The sequence below is a fragment of the Meles meles genome, chromosome 7 (genome assembly GCF_922984935.1).
Source record: "Meles meles chromosome 7, mMelMel3.1 paternal haplotype, whole genome shotgun sequence".
NCBI lineage: Eukaryota > Metazoa > Chordata > Mammalia > Carnivora > Mustelidae > Meles > Meles meles.
In genome coordinates, this window is record NC_060072.1 from 124,807,702 (window position 1) to 124,834,833 (window position 27,132).

Sequence of the window (27,132 nt, forward strand, 5' to 3'; positions counted from 1 at the left end):
GTTTCTTTACTTGCACAGTGAATATTCTATCTGTCCCACTCTGTCAAGGTATTTTAATGACAGATTCAGTAAAATAATTGTGAAAGCATTATGAAGAATGTTGTACATATGTAGGCATTGTGTTTACTACAAAATACAAAAACGAAATACAAAAACCCATCTCTCTCTTTGACAGTCAGGAGAGGTCTTTCTTATGTACTACTTCTCTCCCTTCATTTTCATGACCAGCTATACAAAGCTGGCAATAAACTCTCCCTTACTTATAAGAAGGAATAAATGTAGAGCATCTGGTCTGGAAGGAGAGCTCAATAATTACTAATTTCTGTACTTTGAATGAGCATAGGAGGCAAAGTTTGTGCAATGATTAATTATGTGTCAACTTGACTGGACCACAGGGTGTCCAGATATTTGGTCAAACGCTATTATGGGTGTTTCTGTGAGAGCGGGTTTTTCTTTTTTTTTCCCCCAGTATTTTATTTTACTTAAAATTCCATTATAGTTAACCTACAGTGCTATATTAGTTTCAGGTGAATGGTATTCAACAATCTGTGAGGGTTTTTTTAGATGAGATTTAACATTTAAATCAGTAGACAGAACAAAGCAGGTTGCCCTATTGAATGTGGGCGGGCCTCATCCAATCAGTTGAAGGCATGGCAAGCCCAAAAAATCTGATCCTTCCCTGAATGAGAATTTTTTTTTTCCCTACCTTTGGACTCAAACAGAAACGTCAACTCTTCCTTGGTCTCCTGCCTGCTGGCCTTTGGACTGGCTCTTCTGGCCTCTGGTTTGCTGTCTTATTCTGTAGATCTTCCAATCTTGGGTCTTGCTCACCTCCAAAATTGCATGAGCCAACTTCTTATACTAAATCTGTCTCCTCCCTTTCTTTCTGTCTCTCAATATAGGTACAGGCATAGACACAGACACAGACGTGTGTATAGCCTATCAGTTCTGTTTCTCAGAGGACTGTAACTAATGGAGCCTGATCCACACTAAGCGCTATGGGAAAAAGCTCTTTGCAACATCCTAAAACTAATAATCAGCCACGATCTTCCTGTAAGCAATTAGGTTCAAAACGGAAAATCCTGAGTGTGGCGCGGAGGGAGAGCTATGCCCTAGGAGTCACTTAGCTACATCAGACCTCTAACTTCATGATTCAGGACACGTCCTTGGGGAAACCACTTCTTGTCACAGCTGGCACCTCACTGTCTTCCTGTTCTAGGGTGCAAATCACTTATTTGGCTACAAAAGTCTTTTTATTGCCTGTCTCACATTCCGCATTCCATAAATCTTCAATAGGTGTCAACGCCTCAGAAGGCAGTGGCTTGATTCAGTAAGTTTAAAACGGTCCCCAAAGGCTTGTCACCTGGATATATTAAGAATGGCTTTTAGATTTCCGCCCTTCTTTAGTCTAAGCCAGTCTGAGAAAGAACACACCACCGCTGTCTGACTTGGGGGCTTTCTTCCCCTCCCCCACATCTCCAGCGATTTAAAAACTCATTTTTTCTGGTTAACCGTGACCATGGCCATGACCATGCTTACTATCTTGGATGGACTCCTCAGCTTGTCGGGGGGATATGGCTATTAATGAGAGAGCCTGGCTCCCAGAGGGTTTGGCTACCAAGATGCATTTTTCTTCCTTTCTCAATTACTAGTGGAAAATAATGCCTGGGAGGAAAAGAAGATAAACAGTGGCAATTCAAATTTCCCCTAAGCTAGGGTTTATTTTTTATTTTTCCCAGATCTCAGATAAATTCTCTTCCTGGTTTCTGTTTTATGTCACTTTGTCTGACATACGTCAAGCTCTTAACATTGATTAAAAATAGACCATTTGGATGGAAACAGACTATCACAACATGAGGGGATTTTGCTGTTTCATTTTGTTGTTTTAATAAGCATAAGTGTAATAAAAGACCTAAATGAATAGACTTGGAGACCAAGTCCTCTGTTTATCGACTAAACAGATGTACCTTCTCATCTCCCCTTCCTTACACTCTACTTGATTACTCAGAAAGGTGGTTTCTCCCTGCCTCCACCTCTGACCTCTCCTAGAAAGAGCCGATTCAAGAGAATGTCTAGAATTGCGTGGATTATCTTTGTTTAGGCTACAATTGTGCTTGATTGTTGCATGGGCACATATCTTAACTTCCTCTGTTAGACTGAGACCTCCCGAAGCTTACAGACAGCATCCTTCATGTCCCTCTGACAAGACACAGCATAGTCTCTTGACACACATAGGAGACACTTGGTTACAAATATTTGTTGATTAGACAAATGAGTGAATGAAAATATTTTAGTAGGTGCAGATGACAAGCCTTCCAGGAGCTGTTAGGCTCAATTATAATTGGGTGGATGTGGTCCTGGCATCATCAGCAGTCTTGGCCGGATATTCAATGGTGCTAATCGATACCAGCCAATTGGTAGGTAAGGCTGTATAACTGCCTCTTACAAGATCACTGCTCTCATCCAGGTTGCTGTTTGGAGATGAAACAAGGCACCCTGCCCCCTGTAATTCTGACTCCATGCTAGCGCTATGTGGTATGGTCTGTGTGGATTTGCTTTCTCAAATACGGCCCTGGGGCTGGAAAGAACCAGGATTAGTGCCCCCCAGTAAGGATATCTGTTTCTAGAACCTAGTATTTTGCTAGACTGAGGCAATCGTAAGAAGATACTTTATTATTGCCCCGATCATCTAGCATACTGAACTACAACACGGAGACACTGACATATATAAGGAATGAAGAATTTGTTTGGCTTCTGTGGAAAAACAAAGAAAGGGGTGAGAATATGTTCTTTAGCAAGAAAAAGTCCGCTAAATTTTTTCTTAAGAGATTTAGCACATTTCAAAAAGAATACAAAAAGTAGTATCCCCCCCCCCCAAAAAAAAACCTCAGTTACCATTTTCTTCAGAAACCTCAATATTTTCCATTTCTGGTCAAGATCTGAACAGCAAAAAAGGAAGTATGATCTGAAGTAAGTATGGTCTGGCCAGGAGCAAAAGAGGCCCCAGACCTCACCAGGAAGCTTGACCAAAAGAGGAACAGAGCTCTTGACTTAGAAAACCGGACTGCTAGAGTTTAACTGACTGGCCCTAATTCAGAGCAGGTGCAATCACTCTAGCTGTTTGCTGACAGGCAACATGGAGGAGAGAAAACAAAAAGCAGGGAGAAGCACTGAGTGCTCAGAGGCTTTCAGAGGCTCCCGTTGCTAGGGAACCACTTCCTCTGTGCTCATACACAGCTAACTCAAGCTATTCAGATATCACCGAATAATCTTTCTTAGGCGTAGGAAGAAAGGAAGCAGCTCTCAGAGCTCAGACGTCATGGTAACACCAGGCAAGGCCTGGCTTTTCCAGAGACACTGAAGAGGCAAGGATGCCGGGAGAGGACAAGAAGTGAATGGGCATCTTGTTTTTATTCAGACAGTCAGGGGGCTGACCCCCCTTCTCTCTTCTGTCTCTACCCAGGTGTGTCAGTGGCAAGCAGTGACAACATGCACACATAGGATCACACTCAGCAACTTTATAATCCGTTCCTTGAGGGCAGAGACAAGGTTTTATTCATTTTCAGATCCCGACGTCATGCAACACAGCGCCTGATGCTCGGTCCTCCGTGTGTGTTAAATTCGACTCCTCTTTTCACAAAGATTTAATGAGGACATGGTTCTGTATGTGCTGTGTGGAGTGCCCTGAGGCAGACAAAAATGAACACATTTATTCCTCCCCTCAAGAAGCTTCCTAGTCTTGTAAGAGAAACACGAGCGAGGATGAGGGTTAGCTACAAATGACAGCAACACAATTAATAGCAGTGTAAATAAAGTAGAAAGTTTTGGTTTTTTTGTTCTCACATGTAAAAGAAGCCTGCAGGGAGGCAGTCCAGAGTTGGTATGGAGCCCCACGGTCACCAGAGACCAAAGTTTCTGCGTTTTGCTCCCACTATCCTTAGATAATTGTTTCATCTTCGAAGTCACCCTGTGATCCAAGATGGACACCATGGTCTCCTCCCAATGTTCCAAAAGGAAGGAGGGGAACAGTGCACTCTCTTGAGGAAGATTTCCAGAAGCCCCATAGTAGTAGATACAGCATTTGACGTCTTCCTATGAAAAATGTAAAGCTCCTCTCCTCAGGTTATTGTTTGAGGGGTGTGAAATCAGTCTTATTTTCATCTAGTTACATTTTTTTCATTATGAAAATTATAGCATCTTATTACAGCAATTTTGGGAAAATGGATTAATTTGTCCCTAATACCAATATTTATTGAAGAACAACAAATATTTATTGCATGCTATTGCACTAGAAGCTAGGGCTGTGAGAGTGAATAACTACCATAAGCATTCAGGATTTTTTTTTCTCCATTTTGTAAAGCTATGCATCAATTCTTACGTTCTGTAGTTGTCAGTACTGCAAATAATTTGATATCCTACTTCTTTCACTTAATGTTAAATCATTAACTTTTTTCAACTTTGTTACATGACTAAATTTTTAATAAGTATGCTCATAGTAAAAATTAAATGTTATTTTAAAAAATCCAGCCTAAAACGAGATACCACTCTACACCTAAGAGTAACCAAAATTCAGAACATAGACACCACATGCTAGTGAGGTTGTGGACCTCATTCTTTATTGGTGAGAATGCAAAGTGGTTCAGCCACTATGGAAGTGTGTCTGCCATTGCACTCCTTGGTATTTACCCAAAGGAGCTGACACCTTATCCATCAACTTTATTCACATAAAAACCTGCACACAGATGCTTATTGCAGTTTGCTCATAACTGTTATAATTTGGAAACAATTAAGATATCCTTCAGAATAAACTGTGATCCATCCAATGAAATATCATTCAGCTCTAAAAAGAAATGAGCTATCAAGCCATGGAAAGACAGGGAGGAATCTTAAACGCATATTACTAATGGAAAGAAGCTAGTCTGAAAAGGCTACCTACTGTATGATTCCAACTATATGATGTTCTGGAAAAGTCATAACTGTGGAGTGAAAATACTCCATATGATGGGTCCATGTCATTATACATTTGTCCAAACCACAGAATGTCCAACACCAAGAATGAACCCTGATGTAAACCATGGAGTTTGGGTGATGATGATAGGTCTGTGTGGGGCCATCAGTTGTGACTGATGTTCCCTTCTGGTGGGGAATGTTGATAATGGGGAAGGCTATGCATGTGTGGGGTGGGAGCATATAGGAAATCTCTACTTTTTGTTTAATTTTGTCATGAATCTGAAACTACTCTTTAAAAAAAGTCTATTAAAAATAAAACCCAGCCACATTCCCTTGCTCTTACCATCTTACACATTGTCCCAACTTGAAACTGCCAGCTCCTGAGGTACATTCCATGGTTCCCTGATAGGATGAAATTCCAGTCACCAAAAGTGATTATTTTCTCAATAACCAACCTCTGACTGACTGCCTGCCTTATGCTATTTCACTTGCCTCCTCACTACCTGTGCTTCCTGGGATCTCCTCCAAACAAGCGGAGCTAGAATCCTTGTCCCAGGATCTGCCTCTGAGGAAACCAAATTAAGCGATCCCCTGACAACTTAGCTTATATACCATTGGTCAGCCTCATCTGTAAGGGAGGCTGGGAAATGTAGTTTTATAGCGGGGCCTAAACTGTACCTAACAAAATCAGGATCCTGTGGCTAAAGAAGAGAAATATTGGATAAACAATTGGCAGAGATAAGACATGTCCACACATAACTGTAAATTATGGGCCATAGGAAAGGTATTAGAGATATTACTTCTCCATATGTACTCTACAAGTTTATCAGGAGTACAGAATTTGACTTGGACCTTCAAGCCTACATATGATATTAACAGACAAATAGGTACCTTAATGGGGGTGTGTAAGATAGATAAAAGCAGGTAAGGTCTAGATGCAGAAAGACCAGTTAGGAAACTATTAAATTAGTTTGGGCAGGGGGAGAATAATGACCTAAGCTGGAGTGTGACAGCAGGACTGGAAAAATTGGAATAGATACAGGAAACACTGCAGAGAAACTCAATATAGAGGTTAAGTGGAAAGTGGAAATCCAACATGACCTTGAAGGTGAAGACCAGGATGAAGGGTGACACCATAAACAGAAATCATACAGTTGGAAAAAAGAGACAAGCTTGGAGGGCATTTGTATTTGTCTTTGATTCTACCAGATTTCAATATAATATCTTAATAGAGTGAAGCAGATTAAAAACCAAAGATACTAAATTTCACCAAATCTTGGGGCAGGGGAGTAAAGACTCATTTCTTTATTTCATCTCAATCATCTCAATGCATTTATATGCCCACGGCAAATTCCAGGAACTTACCCCACCCCCACGTGCCCTCCTTACAGGAAACCAGGATGGTTAGCCTTTCTAAAGGGCACCAGATCTTAGATCCCTGCTGATACATGCGCAAAAAATCAGAGGCAAATATATTCTACCTTCTCCATATGGGACTGCTCAGAAATTCTCAGCTCTGTCCAGAAGACATACTGATATTTGCAGGGTTGCTGGAATGGTTGAGTATAGGGCATTAGACTCAACTGAGCCTATGTTTGGATGAATTAACTTTTTAAGGTTGGGTTTCTTTATTTCCTAAGTGGGGATGATACAGAGCCTACAGGGCCGTTAAGAGGATTAACTAAGAAATTCACAGAAAACACTTAGTGTAGCGCCTAATGCACTGCAAGGACTTACTAAACGTTAGCTAGCATTTTCGTTAAAGTATGCTCACCAAACTTTTTGTGTTCAGTTGTTAGAAAAGAACAATACAGATAACGTGATCCTGAACATGCTCAAATCAAAAATGGCAGCTGGACCAGATGAACTCAGGATCCAGTCAGTGGGTGGTAAGTGGTAAGGAGCAGAGAAAGTTGTCACCTGACGGAAGTAAAACAACGATCCATTTTCGTTAAGACTTTTCAAATGGCTCTAGAGAACTGTATACAGCAAACCCACTTAAAGCAGGACAGGCATGAAAAGAATGCGGGCACAGAAAAAATGCTCCAGCCTGAACTTCTGGAAACATGGCTATTAGGGTCGAGGGCATAAAACCAACAAGGCGAGACTTGCGGCCCTATCTCAGCACCCGGAAGAGATGGCAGGCTCCACACATGCTTGTCGAAAACAGGACAAGTTAATCATGTAGCCAGATGAACTGATCTGATGCTACAGTGTATTCACCATGACGGCGGACTGGCATGGGGCTTCTGCCAAATGCGCCCTGACTTTCCGAGTCCTTGATCTGCTTCTGCTTCTACGGCTTGGAAAAAGCCAAGGGCAGTTTGTCCCTTTCATCAGTTTCTCCTTGGATAGGAAAGCTGAAATTTTCCATGATTACTATACACACTGGAGTCATGCTTGATCAAAATCCATCTAAAAGGTGCCAGGCACACAGCCAGAAGGGCAAATGCTCACTAAGGAAATTTTACAACAGTCTTGCTGAGAGAAAGCAGAGACAGAAGTCTGTCCCTGCGACCCTCTCAGTAAGAACACGGGGACCCCTTAGTTCCTACGAAAGGGAAAGGCCTAGAGAAGCAGTTGTGGTCCCATTGCTGCTCCTAGTCCTCCGACGTCCTGTGTCATTAAGGTGTGAGCTGGAGTGACACTTCTCGCTGTTCAGTCACACCCATCCATTAAGTGGTTCCCGTTCCTGGTGGTACCCCTCCGAGTTGTAAAATGTGTGTAGTTCTCCATTACTGAAATCATGAGAAGCCTCTGAGGAGTGCAGCATTAGCCTCTGACACAGAAGAAAATGTAACTGCAGGGAGCTTCAGAGAACGGGGTAAAGATCACTGGCTGAGGGCAGGGCTCACCAGCTTGAAGCAAGTTAGTGTTTCCTTCCGTTTCCACAGCAACACACCCCACCCCCCCACCCCCCCACCCCCCGCCCCAATCTCACCAGGTCGTCAGACACAGGCAGGATGGGGAGGTAACCTCTCAGGGATGTGACGCCAACTGACTTTTATTTATTTATTTATTTATTTATTTATTTATTTATTATTACTTAGGCATAGCCCTGGTTTGCTGGTTTTTACAATTTCTCTAGAGAAATCGGAACCTAGATTTTTACAGGAAGACTTTCAGATTTTAAACATGGGCAACCAATTTTGTAAAATTTTGAAGACTGCAGGCCAAACCAAATGCGTCAGAGTTTGCCCTGTTGGTAACATCACTGTGAAAATGTTAAACATTACTTTTCAATTTTCAGAATTAGCCATTGTTTTTGAATATCTGTGTGGAACACAGACCATGTCTCAATCCTCAGCCATAATACGTTAGAGAAAATTCATTAAGATTTTACTATCGGGAGCACCTGGGTGGCTCAGGGGGTGGCTCAGGTCATGATCCCAGGGTCCTGGGATCGAGCCCCACGTCGGGCTCTCTGCTCCGCGGGGACCCTGCTTCCTCCTCACTCTCTGCCTGCTTCTCTGCCTACTTGTGATCTCTGTCTGTCAAAAAAAATAAATAAAATCTTTAAAAAAAAATCTGTTTAAAAAAAAAAGATTTTACTATTGTATTCTTTTGGTCTCTTTTTCTCATAATCTCTCTGTGATGAAGGATAAGGACTCCAGAGGCGTTCTTTTCTAAGCTGTTTTTAAAAACAGGCTTGAAATAGAGTAAGTGACTATTCAAGTTCACCCAGATCCAATCAGTAACTAAGCTGAACATTAGGGCTCATGTTTGGGGCTCAAACATAAGGGATTGTGTGACTCAAATCCACCCTCGATTCATATGAAGCAAGTTCAAAATGAGTCACAGTATGGCAGTCTCTAAGCAAATAAGCTTTGTGATAGTCAATGTCAAGATGGAAAAGTCTTGTTCCTTCTTAGTAGTCATTTAACATCCCCCAATTAACAGGTAAGGACAGAATGCTGTTCAGAATTTTTAAGAAGCTTAGAAAAGGGACCATTTTGACCAGTTAATAAGGTAGTAATCAGAGTAGTTGTTTGCATTTATGTTTTTTAAAATTTTTTTTCAAAGGGTATTTTGTTTTTGTTTTGTGAGGTTTTTTTCTTTTTTTAAGATCCCAATCAGGCTCATTGATTCTTTTGAATATATTACAGCGTGTTGAATGCAGTGATGGTGCCAGGGGATCCTCTCTGATTATGGGTTCCTTCAGATGTGGTTTATGTAGGAGGTGAGGGGAACAGCAGAGGAGCAGTGGGGTGATAAGCCAGGAGGGAGAACAACTAGCAACTTCTGTGGCTTACACCTTGGAGGCAATTCTGAGCACCAGCGCAGAACACGTGCCCCACAGCTGACCCCCCCCCCCCCAGGAGCCAATGAGCAGAGGTATTTATTCACCAGGTCCCAGCAGTACTAGCTTGAGGGCTACTCCTGAGAGGGGTCAGAACAGGAGAAAGAGAAAGCTTGAGGCAGACACCTGCAGGCATAGGAATTGGGGCCAGGGTCCACGGAAGCGGAAGCTGGTATGGTGGCTGCCACACCCTCCAGCTTCATTGGTCCTACCTCCCATAATCTGGACAATGACATTTTCTCAATGAAGTGCTGTCTGAAAACAACTTGAGGACAAGTCCCAGACTGTCTTTTCAACCATATGGCTTGAGCTAGGCTCTTCCTTTCTACAAATTCTAGAGCAGGGGCTGACCCCCTGGGAACCACCTAAGTGGGTAGTAGGCCATGACTGCCATGAAGCCAAGTTGAACTGAGATGTGGGCATGAGGGGAATAAAGATGCTGACTTCAGGGGAACCCTAGGACCAAAAATCCACTTCATTTAAATGTTTGCAGGGAAACACGGGTACATAGCAACAAGAGCAACACCACCACCAGTCTCTGAGATTTAGAAACTTCCCATTTTCCCTCCCACCTAAGGGCCTTTGGGACCATGACCAGCTGGAACCTCTACATGACGATTTCCACTGTCCGTGTCCTGAGAACGGGAGGAAGGGCGCTCTCCAGGGAGAAAGTGGCCCAGGCGTCCAAATACACAGCATGCAGCTGAAGCTCCAGCTTCCTACACACGTACGGTGACAGGAAGTGAGAAGTGGAAGTGGGTAGAGAGATTCCTCCAGGATAGAGACACTCGAAGACCATCAGTTTAGGGTTTCACTTATTTAACCTAAGTGCTGCTTCATCATTGTTGCTTTTGTATATTAGTGTTGCCTCCTGTTCTAAGGGATTCTTACAAAGGCTGGAGAATAAATTTTAAACAAATGAGGAAATGATGAAAGAAGATAAAATAGCATAGAAACATCACACACACACACACACACACACACACACACACACACACACACATTATACAATTCTGCTGCAATTATTGCCACACTGAAAATTTCATTCCTAGTAACTGATTCATTTTATGACCTGGATACACTTCTGGGAAGCCCTGTGCCTCCAAGAGTCTAAGGGGACTTAGGATTGGATGAAGAGTAGTACTGGATAGGTTACCAAGGTGTTGCATGTGGCACATGGGCACAACATCGAAACCACATTTGCTGTGCAGGTGCCTTTCCGCCCCTCTTCAAGAAGCAGGTGCCTGGTCAGTCAAAAGCACAGGAGGTACACCTTGAACACAGAGGACTCAATCAAACTCTCATTTTTATTTATTTGTGTTTTCTCATTTATGAATAATAAGTGATCTATTGAATTTCCTGAATAAAAAAATCTGGAAGTGATTAGCTCTCTGCCCCTGGAGAGAGGAGAAAAAACAGAAACTGCTTTCTGGGTGACCCTGAGGAGGATGGTGGCTGTGGTTTCAGAGCTGTGGGTGGTAATATTACTTAAGAGATGTTGCCGAGGACGGCGCTGAGAACTTGGCAACCGGATTTCATTAGTCTGACACCTTTTCAATGCAAAATCATATTGAGCTAAGAGCAGATTTGTACATCTTCAGCGGGCAGGCCAGGAAGTCTCCCTTCCTGCATGAGAGAACACCCCTGTTGCCTTGTCCTGCCAAAGATCATTACTCCTTCTCCCACCCTAAGCATCTCTTTGGATTTGAGGGCAAGGCCAACTGATTTAACAGTGAAGAAAATCTAGTTGTGCTCTGCCCCCAGCCCATGACTTTCTCCTACTTACAATCATAATGCAGGATCTATGAATAAGTTCTAGAAACATCTTCCTCTTTATGAATACCTGTTAGAGCCCATGCATGGCCTCCCATCCAGAGGTGTTTTCGTTCTTGGAATGGGGAATATATCATTTTCACAGGTGTATTCCTCTGGTAGACCTTCACTTCTTCGGATGAATTTATGTGATAATGAATATCCAATCAACTATTCTTTGAAGTGGAGACAAAATGGCGGGACTCCTTAGACTATAATAAAAGCATGGTTGCTAAGTCCCATACAGGACTGTGGGGATCGAGACTTTGCTGGAAGTCATCTGCCACCTCAGCAGCATTTTCGCTAATAAAAGCCCCCCTCCAAGAACCCACAGTCTATCCTATAGTCAAGGGACTGGGAAGGAGGTAAACTCAGGTAAAGGAAGTACGTTTAGCTCCTTGAAGGCAAGTCCCTTGTCTCCCTCATCTTTGACTTTCCTGGGAATTAGCGTGGTTCTCTTCATGTCTGTTAAAGCCCCAACTGAACAGTTTTTATGTCACAAGTTGTACCGTAGACCAGACTCGGTCATTCACACACGCGTTTACATTTCAGTCAACCAACCATTTTGAGCTCTCCCGTATTCCAGTCATTGGGCTGGGAGCTGGGGAAAAACCCGAATAGAAAATGATACTCAGTGTTCAGATTCTGTTTGAGCTAACTGCCTTAGTGAGGAGAGCAAGTCTTTCTTCTTCATCGAACAAATATTTATCACATCCCACCTACACAGGGCTCTGTTCTAGGCATTTGTTATGTACACAGCAGCATACAAAATGCTCTAAACACCATTGTCTTTGTGGAGCTTACAGAACTTATGTTCTTGGGGGAAGACACAAAAAGCAAGGGAAGGACATAGTGCATCAGGGTGGTAAGTCGTTTTCAGATAAGCAAGTTGGGGCAAGGAGGTAAGAGCTGAAGGACAGATTGCAGTTCTGCTCAGGTTGGTCAGAGAAAGCCTTGCTGAAGGCAGAGACCTGGCAGGGGGTAGGGATGGAAGCCATGCAGATCAAGACATCTATCCCATATAGAAATTTAAGGATCAGGTCCTTGCTGGAAGACATCTACAGCCGGCGTTTTCTGTAATAAGAGGCCTCCAAGGACTTCAGATGGTCTGTTAAAGCATTGGAAAGAAAGTAAACTCAGGATAAAGAAGTCCACCATCTTCTGTTTTCCAACTTCCTTACCTTAACAGTTTTCTACCCATTCTTTGGCCAGGATCTTGGAAAAATCGGTAAGGAAGATAAATCACTTTTTTTGCACAAAGTGAGGCATGACCGAAATACAGTTGGCTGGGGTAGACACCTCATTTTGACTGTTCTACTATGACATGAAAGTAAAAGCAAACACTCTACTTGTCTGAATTACCAGAGAATAGGTCATTTTCTCACCTCCCAAGGCTCCTGGCCAGAAGTGTTGCCTTCCCTCAGGGGGCCAGCCTCACAAACACACACAGACAGACACACACACACACACACACACACACACACACAGCGACATCATCTTGCTTAAGAAGCGGCTCAATGGAACCCTGGTCTCACTTCCTCACAAAGGTTACAAAAATACATGTATTTTGTACTGATTGCTTTCATTTTTAGTTGGAGAATTTTAACCGTTTGGGGTTTACTTCACACATAAGAAACGCACAAACCACAGGAAATGAAAACTTGACTGAATGCAGATGACACAGACAGCCAACTCTGAAAGCATGCTGGGCCCCACTCAGCCTTAGGTGACCTTTAGCAAAAAAAGAGTGTTCCAGCGAAACATTGTGACTGTCATAAAACAGTGTCGACTTACAAGATTCTCCCATTACGATCAGAGTGTGGCAATCATGGGGCCCCAACAGCACAGGCTAAGTGCAAGCAAAAAGATAAAAACGATTCTGCAAAGTCTTCTTGAATTTTAAATGCATTTGAAAGTTGTTTCAGCATTCAAAAATACTTGGCCTGTGTCTAAAGCAATGCATGGGCAAGAAAAATGGCATGATCGAGCCAACATTTTAAAAACACATTTTACTTTCTTTTTGAAACATAGCTACCAGAAAGGGTGCAATTCATTTAAAAAAAATTCTCTGAAGAAAGTGTAGCTGGCTCATCCATTCATCTGTCTCCCTGTTCACAAAGGAATGAATGAATGAAGACCTGATGTACTAACTTCCTTCTCTCTCTCTCACCCAAAACTGGTACTCCATAATTTCTATTCATTAAGCTAGAGATAGGATTAGTTTGGGCAACTTATAAACCTGAGTCTCCGTACTAAAAAGGTACTGCTCAGTTTTACCCTTGTTCAATATTGATGCCTTTTACAAGCTGTTGTGAGTACGCGTAGTGCTTGGCTTATTCCAAGAGCCCTTTAGTGGAGAAAGAGTGAGATTAAATGAAGCCTCAGCACAAAACAAGTCAGGGCAACCACAAAAGGCTAGAGGAAAGGAACACATTCCATGGCAATGCAGAAAGGAAAGAAAAATCACAGAAAGAAAGATCTGGGAGCAGGTCGCCACATGAGCCATACACACCAAAATGTCTACCAACTTTGCTATAGCAGCCGCTCAGAAATGAGGCATAAACCCAGGTGAGAACATATAAACTCTTTCTTTGTCCTCAGCTACTTCCAATAACTGGCTTATCTTCAGAGGATCATATTGTCGGGCTTTTAATTATGCCTTCCTGCTGACCTATAGATCCTTCTGTTTGGAACTATGGCCTCCTTGTTACTATTAGTAAAGTATCATTGTTTTCCTTTGTTTTTCAGACAACACCATGGCCACCTCAAAACTCTTACGTCTGGAAATCTTTCCTTCACAATACCCCCACTCTTATCATCATTTTTCATGGGTCTATTATCTCATTCGTCCTTTACCCTGTGCAGTTATAAACATAATGTTATAGGAGAAGGATGCAAGAGGTCTTCAAAATGGCAACTTTTGATAAAAGGTCTAACCTTACTTGTAAACAGATATAACCCCTGTTTTTAGGGAACACACAGCCTGATGGAATCTTCGTTGAGTGTCCCCATGATCCAGGGCCTTATTCGGTCAAAAAAGTGGCTAACCGCACGTTGTGACTGTAGCCAGAAAGTCTCCTTCTTCTTTACCTGCTTGCTAACGTTTAAAATCCCTTTAACAGCCGCTGACTTTTTTTCATTCTGTAGGTGGATTTGCAGCTTAAAATACCAATAGGCTGGAGAACAGGCATAACATAATGATGCAAATTAATTATGTACCAAGGTATACATGCCTGAGTGCATGGTTTTTTGATGGTAGCAAAGCTGGGGACCGAAGGTAGTGAGGAGGGAACCCCCATGAGGAGGGACAGGGCACAAAAAGGGCAGGCTGGAGGCGAAGATAAACTTAATCTGATGATGAACAGGCCTAGCACTGGTCATGCTGAAATGAAGCACTAGCTGAGAGCAATTCACAGTATATCTCATTAAGAGGGACTTATTATAAATGGGCTACCCTATCCACTCAGCTAATCTATCCATGAAGTCAAGGGGGAAGTGCCACCTGATTCTGAGTACTAGGGTTTTGTCTATTACAGCCAGGTCACTTACTAAAAAAAAAAAAAAAAACAAAAAAACAAAACACACACACACACACACACACACACAAAACACCTCAAAAGTACAGACACTGAATTATTAGGTGGAAAAGGACAGGTAATGATGGTGGCAAAGTTTAAACACATTTCCAATTAACCTGTCATAGCTCCTGGGTGGATCCTCCAAGTAGAAATTACAGGTCTCAGGATAAAGTAAGAGGTGCTTAAAGATTCAATCATCAGCCAAAAAGGGGCCAGATACCAAATAGGTATCACTTCAGATTCAATTTATAGTATTTGGTTTTCACTTTATAAATATCCTGGCTAATGTGTCTTTTTTCACATGAAATGATGAAAATGATTTCCTTTCTATCCTTCGAGACCCAACTCATAGGCCACAAACCCTTGGATAACTTCCTGGATCCCCCAAATTGAGTTTCTCTTGCCTCTTTGGTTCCTCATCCTCCTACTCCTGCCTGTGTTTCAGCATGTACGTATCCAACCTATTGTCTTAGTTCTCTGTGTCTATGTTTTAGGGACACTATTTAACTACAGGCTCTAAAGGCAACACTTCCACAGAGCCATGCTTCCTCTATACTTATATTTTACTTGTCTAAGGCTATACTTTCTCTATAATTTACATTTTCCTTTTATTTGTTTAATGGCTGCATTTCTCATCCCCCCCATAAGCTCGATGATACATGGAGTCACATCTGTCCTAGTTACCACTCTAAATATAGCATAATTCCTAGCACAATGGCTAGTACATAGTAGGTTTTCAATAAACATTTCTTAGTTAATGTATTATATGTTCGTACTTTTCAAATAACCTGGCAAACACAATTAAATACATAATTGGATTTCAAAGAACGGATAGTAAACATAGTAGATCTGAATTAAACAGACCAAAACAAGACACACAAGTACAACAATGCCACAGTATAGAGAAACGTTTGGAGTAAATCCTGAATATAGAAGAGGGAATTTGCAGTAAGTCCCAAAGTTAGTGCACCCAAACACCTTTTAGAAATAGTGAGAAAAATTTTGCACTTTCTGTTTGAAATTTATAGAGTGGGGTTATTAGGTGTTTTTGAAATAAAAAATAGCTAAATAAGTCATTTATTCATAATCCAAAATCTAAAAACATATAATTAAATCACAAAGAAATTGGGCAGGAGGAGCAAGATGGCAGAAGAGTAGGAGACCAAAATATCATCAGGTCTCAGGAGTTCAGCCAGACAGTGATCAAACCATTCTGAACACCTAAAAACTCAAGAGGAGATAGAAGAGAAGAAGAACAGCAATTCTAGGAACAGAAAATAGACCACTTTCCAAAAGGTGGGACGTGAGGAGAAGTGAATCCAAAGCAGTGGGAAGATAGACTGCGGTGGGGAGCGGCCGGCTCCCAGCAAGTGAGAGAGAAGCAGAGCACAAAATCAGAGCTTTTAGAAGTCTGCTCCACTGAGGGGCCTTGTTCCAGAGGCTACATGGGGGTGGGGGGAGCCCTCACGGGGACAGTGTGGTCTCAGGACCTTGGGGGACACAAAAAGACCAAGGATGTCTGAGTGCGGCAGAGCTCCCAGGTATCAGAGTGGGGAAGCCTGCTACAGAGGCAGAGCTGAGGAATGAGCTCTCAGCTCGAGATTACCTTAAACCATGATCTGAGGCACAGCTGGGCCACTGCTCTTCAAGCAGGGATCCCACAGTGGCAGATCCGGAGAGACCCCCTCCTTCCTCTTCTGGGAGGAGTGATGCAGGAGCACACTGCGGGAATCTGCTGGGTTTGGAGACTCCAAACAGGGCCGTGCAGCAGAGATAGAAACGTTGGGTCACAGGCCGGGTGAGCACAGAGTGTGGCCGGAGACCAGGGAGACAGGAGGGATTGACTGTTTTTCTCTGAGGGCGCACTCAGGAGTGGGACCCCAAGCTCTCGGCTCCTCCGGACGGAGATCAGGAGGCCGCCATCTTCATTGTCATCCTCCAGAGCTCTACGGAAAGCGTTCAGGGAACAAAAGCTCCCGAGAACAAACCTGAGAAGATTGTTTAGCCTGGCCCCTGGCAAGGGCAGTGCAATTCTGCCTCAGGCAAAGACATTTGAGAATCATGACAAGAGGACCCTCCCCCGGAAGATCAGCAAGAACATCCAGTCAAGACCAAGTTCATTACTCAGTGAGAACTGTGGAACTCCAGAGCTAGGGGAAAGCAACACATAGAACACATGGCTTTTTCCCCCATGATCCTTTAGTCTTTCAAAGTTAAATTTTTTAATTTCATTTTTTTCTTATTCTATTTTTAAATTTTTCCTCTTTCCTATTTTAAACATTTTTTAACTATTTTATCTTATCAATACCTTTTTAAAAATCTTTTTAAATTTTCATTGTTATACTCATATTTTATCCCTTCATTGTATTTAATCTTATTTTTTGTATACTATAGTTTTTTTTCCTTTAAAATTTTGGGATACAATTTCTTCTAATAGATCAAAATATACCCTAAATCTAGCCAAAGGCTTTGTTCTAGTCTCCAGCCTGATGACATTCTTTCCTCTTTTTTTTCCTCTTTTTAATGAACTTCTTATCTTATCAATTCATTTTTTAAAATCTTTTTTAATTTTCATCTTTACAGTCATATTCCAGTCCTTCAACATGTTTACCCCTATTTTTGTATATATGTAAGTTTTTCTTTCTTTAAAATTTTGGGAGGTAGTTTTTTCTACCCAAAACCAAATGTGTGGCTCTGTTCTATTCACCAGTCATATGTATATGTATATGTATATGACTGGTGAATATATATATATATATCTTTATATATTTTTTTTCCTCTCCTCCCTTCTCCCCCTGGTTTTGAGTCTGTTCTGATTTGGAGTATATATTTCTGGGATTGTTTTACTCTTTAGGTATTTTGCTCTCCCATTTATCATTCTTATCTGGATAAAATGACAAGGCAGAAAAACTCACCACAAAAAAAAAAAAAAAAAGAACAAGAGGCAGTACTGATGGCTAGAGACCTAATCAATATGAACATGAATAATATGTCAGAAGTAGAGTTCAGAATGACGATTATCAAGGTGCTATCTGGGCTTGAAAAAACCATGGAAGGTATTAGAGAATCCCTTTCTGGAGAAATAAAATCCTTTTCTGGAGAAGTAAAAGAACTAAAATCTAACCAAGTTGAAATTTAAAAAGCTGTTAATGAGGGGAAATAAAATGGAAGCTCTTACGGCTAGGATAAATGAGGCAGAAGAGAGAATTAGTGATATAGAAGACCAAATGATAAAGAATAAAGAAGCTGAGCAGAAAAGAGACTAACAACTGCTGGACATGAGGGGAGAATTAAAGAGATAAGTGATACCATAAGACAAAACAATATTAAAATAATTGGGATCCCAGAAGAAGAAGAAAGGGAGAGAGGGGCAGAAGGTATATTGGAGCAAACTATAGTTGAGAATTTCCCTAATATGGCAAAGGGAACAAGGATCAAAATCCAGGAGGCACAGAGAACCCCCCTCAAAGTCAATAAAAAGGTCCACACCCCATCATCTAATAGTAAAACTTACAAATCTTAGTGACAAAGAGAAAATCTTGAAAGCAGCTCAGGAAAAGAGGTCTATAACATACAATAGTAGAAATATTAGATTGGCAGCAAACCTATCCACAGAGACCTGGCAGCCCAGAAAGTACAGTCATGATATATCCAGAGCACTAAATGAGAAAAATATGCAGCCAAGAATACACTATCCAGCTAAGCTGTCATTGAAAATAGAAGGAGAGATAAAAAGTTTCCAGGACAAACAAAAATTAAAAGAATTTTCAAACACCAAACCAGCCCAATGGGAATATTGATAGGGGTCCTCTAACCAGAGAGAGAACCTAAAAGTAACAGGCCAGAAAGGAAAAGAGACAATATACAATAACAGTCACCTTACAGGAAATACAATGGCACTAAATTCATATCTTTCAATAGTTACCCTGAATGTAAATGGGCCAAATGTCCCAATCAAAAGACACAGGATATCAGAATGGGTAAAAAAAAAAAAAATAAGACCCATCTATATGCTGTCTACAAGAAACTCATTTTAGACCCAAAGACAGATTTAAAGTGACAGGGTGGAAAACAATTTACCATACTAATGGACATCAAAAGAAAGCTCGGGTGGCAATCCTTGCATCAGATAAATTATATTTTAAGCCAAAGAGAATAAGAATAAGAGAAGAGGAAGGACACTATATCATACTTAAAGGGTCTGTCCAAGAAGAAGATCTAACAATTTTAAATATTTATGCCCTAACATGGGAGCAGCCAATTATATAAACCAATTAATAACAAAATCAAAGAAACACATCAACAATAATACAATAATAGTAGGGGACTTAAACACCCACTCCTTACTGAAATGGACAGATCATCTAAGCAAAAGATCAACAGGGAAATAAAGTCTTTAAACGACACACAGGACCAGATGGACATCACAGATATTTTTAGAACATTCCATCCAAAACAACAGAATACATATTCTTCTCTAGTGTACATGAAACATTCTCCAGAATAGATCACATCCTGGATCACAAATCGGGTCTCAACAAGTGCTAAAAGTTTGGGATCATTCCCTGCATATTTTCAGATCATAATGCTCTGAAACTAGAATTCAATCACAAGAGGAAAGTTGGAAAGAACTCAAATACATGGAGGCTAAAGAGCATCCTACCAAAGAATGAATGGGTCAACCAGGAAATGAAAGAAGAATTTAAAAACATCAGAGAAACAAGTGAAAATGAAAACACAACTGTTCAAAATCTTTGGGACATGGCAAAGGCAGACCTGAGAGGAAAGCATATAGCAACACAAAGAAATTAAGATTATAGATTTCTAACTAAACAGTGCCCCTCTTTCTGTGGAATTATTTTCATTTGGATCTCTGACTCCAAATGTATTGTGGAGGTAATTTTTTACCACTACACTGCATTTCTAGTCACACACTCCTAAGGCTTAAAGATCTAAGATGCTAGAAGACTGAGAATTGGATCCTTGTTTTCTCACTCAGATATGTCACAGTAGGACCTGTTGGAGCCAACTCGTGTCTTAGAAAAGCCTTGGTGAGTAGCAGTATGTTCACAACATGTGGGATAATCAAGGCTTTTGGATGGCTTCAAAGTCTAGTGGACACTCTGCCAAGAGAGCGAATGATACTACTTATAACAGCAATTGGGCAACTCAAAATCACTTGGCCAAATTTGCATTGACCCAGCAATAGCCATTAGTCTAGACTTCTCCAGCTGAGAAACTGAAAATCAAGAGTAAGTATGCAAAAGTGATACTCAGAACAATTTTAAAGGGTATAATATGCAAGCTCCAACTCTGCCTTCCTATGCCCCTACTTTCAAACTCAAAAACTCCTAGGGCACCTGGGTGGCTCAGTTGGTTGAGCATCTGACTCTTGGTTTTGGCTCAGGTCATGATCTCAGGGTTGTGATATCAAGCCCTGCATCAGGTTCCATGCTCAGTCTGCTAGTCCCTCTTCCTCTGCTCTCTCTCTCTCCCACCACCCTCATCTCAAATAAACAAAATAAAGCCAAAAAACTCCAAATCTCCTTCTGAGCAACATCAACTCAAGGAAACTTCTTAGATTCTACTTCCTCATTGCTCCCAGGGGTATTTGGGTTGTGTCAATCTTTTCATGTGTTCCAAACACATCTACACCTTAGACATTTATTTTCTTGAAGGCAAGGATCATGTCTTATTCTCTTTTTAGGCCAGAAATCTAAAATAGTCATGGAGTTGGCCACATCAAATCCCCCCTACCTGTATCTCTATTACACAGAGAAAGAAAATGCCTTGCATATAGTGGACACAAAGGACTCAGTAAGAATTTACTGAATAACTACTAGGTGCCAGCCACTGTCCAAGGTGTTAAGATACCATTAAACAAGATAGGCAAGCTTTCTGCTCTCTAGGGGACAATAACTAACCAAACCAATGACGGAAGGATGGTTTTAGAGCGTAATAATTGTTATGAAATAAATAAAATGGGCAATGAGATGAAGAGTGATTTAAAAGAATGACAAATCAGTCTCTGAGACTGGACATCTCAGCTGAAACCTGATTGATGAGAAGGAGCCAAGACACGCTAGGGTCTACAAGGGGACAGTGTCCTAGGGAGAGACACCAAATAAAGCAATGTGTTTTATTGTTGACACACATTGGGATGGTTGTAGAGGGAGACAGTGGAGCTGTTTAATTGTTAATTCTTTCTCCATCCATATCAAAGCAGGGTGCCACCTTTCCCCCAACTTGGCATCTTTTTTCATTACTATCTCCATTTTCTAAATTCTGCTCCCTGATTTCCATTAAATTATAAGAACACAAGCCTCTGCCAGCAGCAAACACATCTGGAGCCCTCTTCTAACTCCTTAACATCTAAAACCAAACTAAAAGCCATTTGAATATAGAAGCAGAGAGTATTAAGATCTCGCTTTCATTATTATTAGGTCCATTCAACTAATGTTTATTTTTATGGCCATTACATGTCATTATCATTACTGAGCATAGTCAGAAACTAAGTTATAGATTCACTCATCACTGTTTCTTTCCATGTTTTCTCATAGGAATTCCTATTAAATAACATTTTCCAAGGTAATCATAAATATTTCAGTAAACAACTACACTTCTTATTTTAGTATTCCTGAATTTGAAATTTCTTCATCATTATCATCATTTACTTCATTGAAAGTGTTTGTTCATCAAGAACTGTAATCAATAAAAGAAAGAAGAGAAGCAGCTAGTTTCTGCATCATAGCCAGATTGCCTAGATGTCGTGCCTGGAATCCATTACCAGTGACATTTCTCGTCGTGTTTCCAATCATTTGGAACACACAGACTTTCTTGTGCAATATGCAAAGCTTTTGGGTGCTGTAAGCCCTGCTGTCAGCAACAGCAGCCCAGAAAAGGATGCATCACACTGAATGTACTCTACCTGGTGCCATCTTCTGTCCCAACTCAAGGCATTTAGGTTCTTCCTGGGATTCCTCTTCTTCCTGAGTTCCAGTTCCACAAACCAGAAAAATAGGGAGAAAGTAAAAATATGCATTAATTTACAGCAACACTTTCTGCAAACCTATTGAATTAATATGAGGTCAAGATCTGAAAATACTAGCCCTTATGAACTGAGGCTTTGGACAAGCAACAAATTCAACAGAAGAGGTTGAGTAGAATAACTATAGCAGGACTGGGTTACAGACTCCAGGGTGTCATTCACAGGGAAGTGTCTACGGGTGTTGTCCCTAAACCAGTACAATCCAGAGGTCCTCTCCTCCCAAATGTTTGGGAACATCAATTACTTAGACATAGTGGTGGTGGGTTCCTCCATACGACAGAAATTCTGCCAGCATGGTATAACAGAGATAATTATGCTTTACTTTTCATGATTCAAAGAACTGATTCACTGTATTTTTGTTTCTTTTTTTTTAAGATTTTATTTATTTATTTGACAGAGAGAGATCACAAGTAGATAGAGAGGCAGGCAGAGAGAGAGAGAGAGAGGGAAGCAGGCTCCCCGCTGAGCAGAGAGCCCGATGTGGGACTCAATCCCAGGACCCTGAGATCATGACCTGAGCCGAAGGCAGCGGCCCAACCCACTGAGCCACCCAGGCGCCCCGATTCACTGTATTTTTGAAAATTCTATCACAATTCACAGTTATTTTGATCTCTGGAAAGTTGAGTGAACACATTCTTCTCTGAGATCTGGTATGATATTCTTTAACAACAATCGTGACTCCTGTAGTATTCATAAAGTAGACGCAGCTGGAAGTGAGGGAAGTAAATTCAGAGGAATGTCTACACAGTGCCTTTCTAAATTTGTCTACAAGATTACTTTATGCTGATTCTTTCATTTATGTCTTTCCTTCGCTGAGCAAGTATTTGTTGAGTGCCTCAGAGGGGCTATTTCTGTGGGACCTTAATTTTTATGCAAGATCCCTTCAATTACATGGCAAGCAGATGCTTACTCAGCTTCCTTCTCAGACTGGCACACTTTCTGCACATACTTGGTTCCTCAAAAGAATTTAGCCCAATGGAAGATGTTTTGGACCACAATAAAGCATGTGTGTGCAGAGTATCCTAATCGGTAAACGAGGCTACTCTCTAAACAAAGTGGAAGAAATGAACTAAAAAAATGATATTATCCATTGTAGAAGCACTCCCCAATTTGTTTTAAGTTTGCACCTCCTTAAGTATTATCTCATCCAGATGAGAATCCACCAGACTCTTCAAGCTTGGATAGTAAGATAAAGAAGTGTTCTTTTTCATTCAAAAAGAATAGTTTCTTTTAAATTGCCATCAGTATCAACTTATAAGGGAGTTGCTTTCACCTGTGTTGAGAACAAATGTTTTTCCAGAGATCAAAATCCTCGTCAAATGTTCATCAGGGACCAGTTCCAAAAATTTGTCCTACTTCTAAAACCCATTACAGCATTGGCACGGGCAAGTTGGGTAAACAAGGCTTCAGTCCAATTATCTCAAATTTATATGTTGTAAGAAATTTTTAATGAAAATTGCTTCCAAAATTATATTTTTAAAAAGGATGTGAATTAATAGGATACCAAAGGACATGTAAATGATAGAAAGCCCCATTATACAGAAAAGAAATGCAGCAAATAATTTCTTGTTCCACAAGCCCCAACAGGACAGTACATAATAAAAACATAAGGAGTTATTTTATAATACAGCCACAGGGGAAGTCTCTCGAGATGCCCAAATAACCAAATAAAGTTGTTTCATAGATGAAAGCATTCTCTTTGAGCCAATAAGACTGTTTACTTTTTATTGCTCTGAATTCCAGAATTGTGAAATAATGTAGCTCTTTAGCTTTCCTCCAGACATATTTATTATTTTATTTTAAATTGCCCCTCCCCCAATTTTCTCATTTAAATAGTAAAAATTGCAAAGCCCCAGAATGATCTGCAGATGGAAGGATATTTGGAATCCTCTTGGCTGGAGAGCTCTCAGCACAGAATAAACAAGCATCTGTCTTTGATGGCGTAAACTATGTTCTATTTAGAGAGTAAAGACCGAACTCCTTAGATTCTTCTCTTTAGTGCAAGTCTGTGATTTGCTGAGTTTGTTCTTACTGGCTTTTTCCCAGCAAAGCTAGAATAAAATGACAACAGTCCAACTGTAGTAGACATCTGTTGATTTCGCTGCCTGGCACTCACTCACTCTATCTAGTAAGTGTGTCCTGATTTCCTCTTTAAAGTCATCCCTTCCGACTCTTAACCAATTGTGGGTCCTATGAAACCAGCCCAGTGCTCCAGGCCATCTCACTCCCCACTGCCACGGGTGATCATGTGACCCAGGACTAGGCCCATCCTCCACTACATTTCCCTGTGATTGGTTCAGAGTAGTCACGTGACCCAATCAGGGCTAATGAGAGATTTTCTCCAGACGTCTGGCAACTTGACCCTTAATGCTTACCCACTGAAACCTGAAACAGCTCTGAGGGTTGGAGCTGCCGCTGTCACTCGCAGCTTAGACAGCCATCCACACAAAGGAAAAGAGAGCCAAGAGATGGACTGATACTGAGTCCTAGTGATGTCATTGGAGCCCCAAATCGAGGCATGCTTGAAGCAAACTTAACCTTGGCTTTTTTAGCCCATCAGCTATTATAGCCATACATTTTAAAAATGTATATATTGATTTTAAAAATAACCCTTGGATGCCTGGGTGGCATCCTGGTTATTAAGTGGTGGTCTCCTGGTTTTTGGCTCAGGTCATGATCTCAGGGTAGTGAGATAGAGCTCTACATTGGGCTCTGTACTCAGTGTGGAGGTGCTTAGGGTCTCTCCCTCTCTCTCTGCCCCTCTCTCTAACGCCCTCTCTCTTTTTCTCCAAAATAAATAAATCTTTAAGAAAACCCCAACATTTCTATTATGTTTTCTGTCACTTCTAATACAATCAGCTGACGCACCTCAGTTCTGGGAACCCAGAGTGGGGTGCCTTGATCATTCGCTTCATTGCTTGAGCAATCATAGTTGAAAAACAAAACAAAACAAGCAATAAAAAATTAATTAGCAATATAATTAATATATATTATATTAACAATATAACCTCATTGACATACTTCAAGGCATTTTAACTTGGCCTCATTGTTTTGCAACATTAGCAGCGGGCATTTCACTCTAGGAAAGCGTATTTAGAAACACAATGATAATTTGAGAGAAAAATAGAATTCTTGACCAAAAATTAAGGAGATCTGGTCCCATTTATCTCCACCTGTTGCACCAATTACATGACTGACTCTTGGTTTCAACTTCCTTCATTTGGGAAATGGATCCCAAATGTAACTGTTCTTTCCCAAGGAAGTTGAATTCTAATTTTAAATAACTGTTTCTGTGTCACCAAACATTTGAGGAATCTTTAAGTTGTCTCTATTATAGGTTATACTATAAAGAACATCTTTCAATGTCAGGATTTTAATTATTTCAAATTATTTTGGATTAAAGTTTCAGGGGTAGGATTCTGGATCAAATGTCATGAATGTTTTTGAGGCTCTTGGTACAGATTATAAAAATCCCACAAAAATATTTCAACAAATTAATGTGTTAATGACCATGATCTCAGGGTTAATGACCATTTTGTTACAACCTCTCTTAGCAATATCTATGTCCACATTTTGATGGATATGAAGTGTCTCCTATAGGAGGTAATTTTAGAAACTGATATCCAGTACTCACCATATTCTAGTGCCAAGAGTCTTGTTACTGCATTACATTGCTACTAATAAATATATGTTTAATTTCCCATGGAATCCAGTATCTAAGCCTTGTCTATCCCACTACATTATAGGATCTCCCAGGACAAAAACTATGCTTCTTAAAGTTTCATTCAGACTCTACCCTCTTTGTCAACAGGTGCTTGTAAAACAATTGTTGAATGGATTCAATTGTTCACCTACTTTACATTTTTTTTAATGTCTAACCTAGTAACACATTTAACAATAAAAAGTCAAGTGTTGTCCCTCCTGATAACAAAGGTCAGGGGGCAGTTTCTCCAAGAGGGCCTTCCTAAAGCAGCTCCCCCGTCTTCATTCCCTAACTCTACCTCATTCAAACTTTAAGTTGTACAGTCCATGACCATTTCTTGAGGGCTTGCAATGTGTCAAACTGTGTTGTATGTGTAGAGCTCATTAGTCCTCAACAACTTCTGGAGATAGATGACCTTATTGTCATCAGCCCTGGTTTATGGATGGAGAAACAGAGACTCAGTGGGGCTCATTCATCCTGTAGTGGATACTGTGAGGTGCTACTTGGAGGCCCCTTCAGGACTGAAAGACTTATTGTCACAGCTACAGGAACTGTGGTTAATAGATAGCACTCAGCTGTCAGCATCCTGGGAGAGAGCTGTCAACGCTGGTGGCACTTGGACTTGTTGATTTGAGGACAGAGAGGCCCGACCCCTTCACCCCATCTCAAGGCAACTCTGAAGGGCCCTCCTTGCTCCAGAGCCGCATGAAATTGGTGAAACTTTCATCAAGAAACTTCATTGTAGTCCCTTATCCCCCTCTGCCTAAATCCTGCTTTCTTCTCTTCTCTTCCACAAGAGTTGACTCCCAAAACACTCCCTAATAAATCTCTGCATTTCAAACTCAGCTTCCCAGGAACTCACAAACACAACTAAAGTATCATTTCCTTGAAATGTCAAAAGGGGATTCAGACCCAGGTCTACCTAGGTCCAAACCCCATGATGTAAACCACTATACAAAGCTCCCTCCTTAATACTAATGCCTCTCCTTTGTTAAAACCATGCATGTTCCAATCCAGATGCTGATTTGCTAAGTATGAGGTTTGGGTTGACCAACCATCCTGATTTGCTTGGGACTAAGTGTTCTACGGATACAGGATTTCTGGTGCTAAAACTAAGGAAGTCTTGGCACACTAAGATGAGTTGGTCACCCTAATTGGAGTGTGGCCCTGGTATCTGCTATTTAAAGAACATCTGGATGTTTCTGATGCATTGAAAATGCTTTAGAAATATGGTATAATGATAAAAGGAAATCTTAATTATGGGTGAGTGTTTTTAAAGATTTTATTTATTTATTTATTTGAGAGAGAGAGAGAGAGTGAGTGAGTAAGAGAACACAAGCTGGGGGAGAGGCAGGGGAAGAGGGTGAGGCAGGATCCACACTGAGCAGAGATCCTGATGAAGGGCTCAATCCCAGGACCCGGGGATCACAACCTCAGCCACCCAGATTCCCGTACAGGCGAGTGTTTTTAAGCCAACATTTTGAACTCTCTATGTTTGGCACTGTCTCTAAGAGCTTTACAATCTGTTTAGCAAATATTATTGTCCTCATTTTACAGATGAGAAAACTTCAAGAGGTCAGAGAAATCAAGGAATTTTCTCCATTACAGAGCTAATAACTGAGCCTGAAGACAAACCCAGTTGAGGGGTGCCTGGGTGGCTCAGTCGGTTAAGAGTCTGCTTTTGGTTCAGGTCATGATGCCCTTTCCCCTTCTGGCTTGTCCTCTCTCTCTCTCTCTCTCT

At 41.0% G+C, this 27,132-nt stretch overlaps 1 protein-coding gene across 1 annotated transcript in view; it reads right to left on the reverse strand.

The window, feature by feature from the left end:
- Positions 1-27,132, reverse strand: part of FAM107B (family with sequence similarity 107 member B) — a 224,111-nt gene that overhangs the window by 112,072 nt on the left and 84,907 nt on the right. The window contains exon 2 of the mRNA XM_046012400.1: positions 21,569-21,629. Coding sequence (XP_045868356.1) covers positions 21,569-21,629 — 61 coding nt within the window. The remainder of the gene's footprint in view (positions 1-21,568; positions 21,630-27,132) is intronic.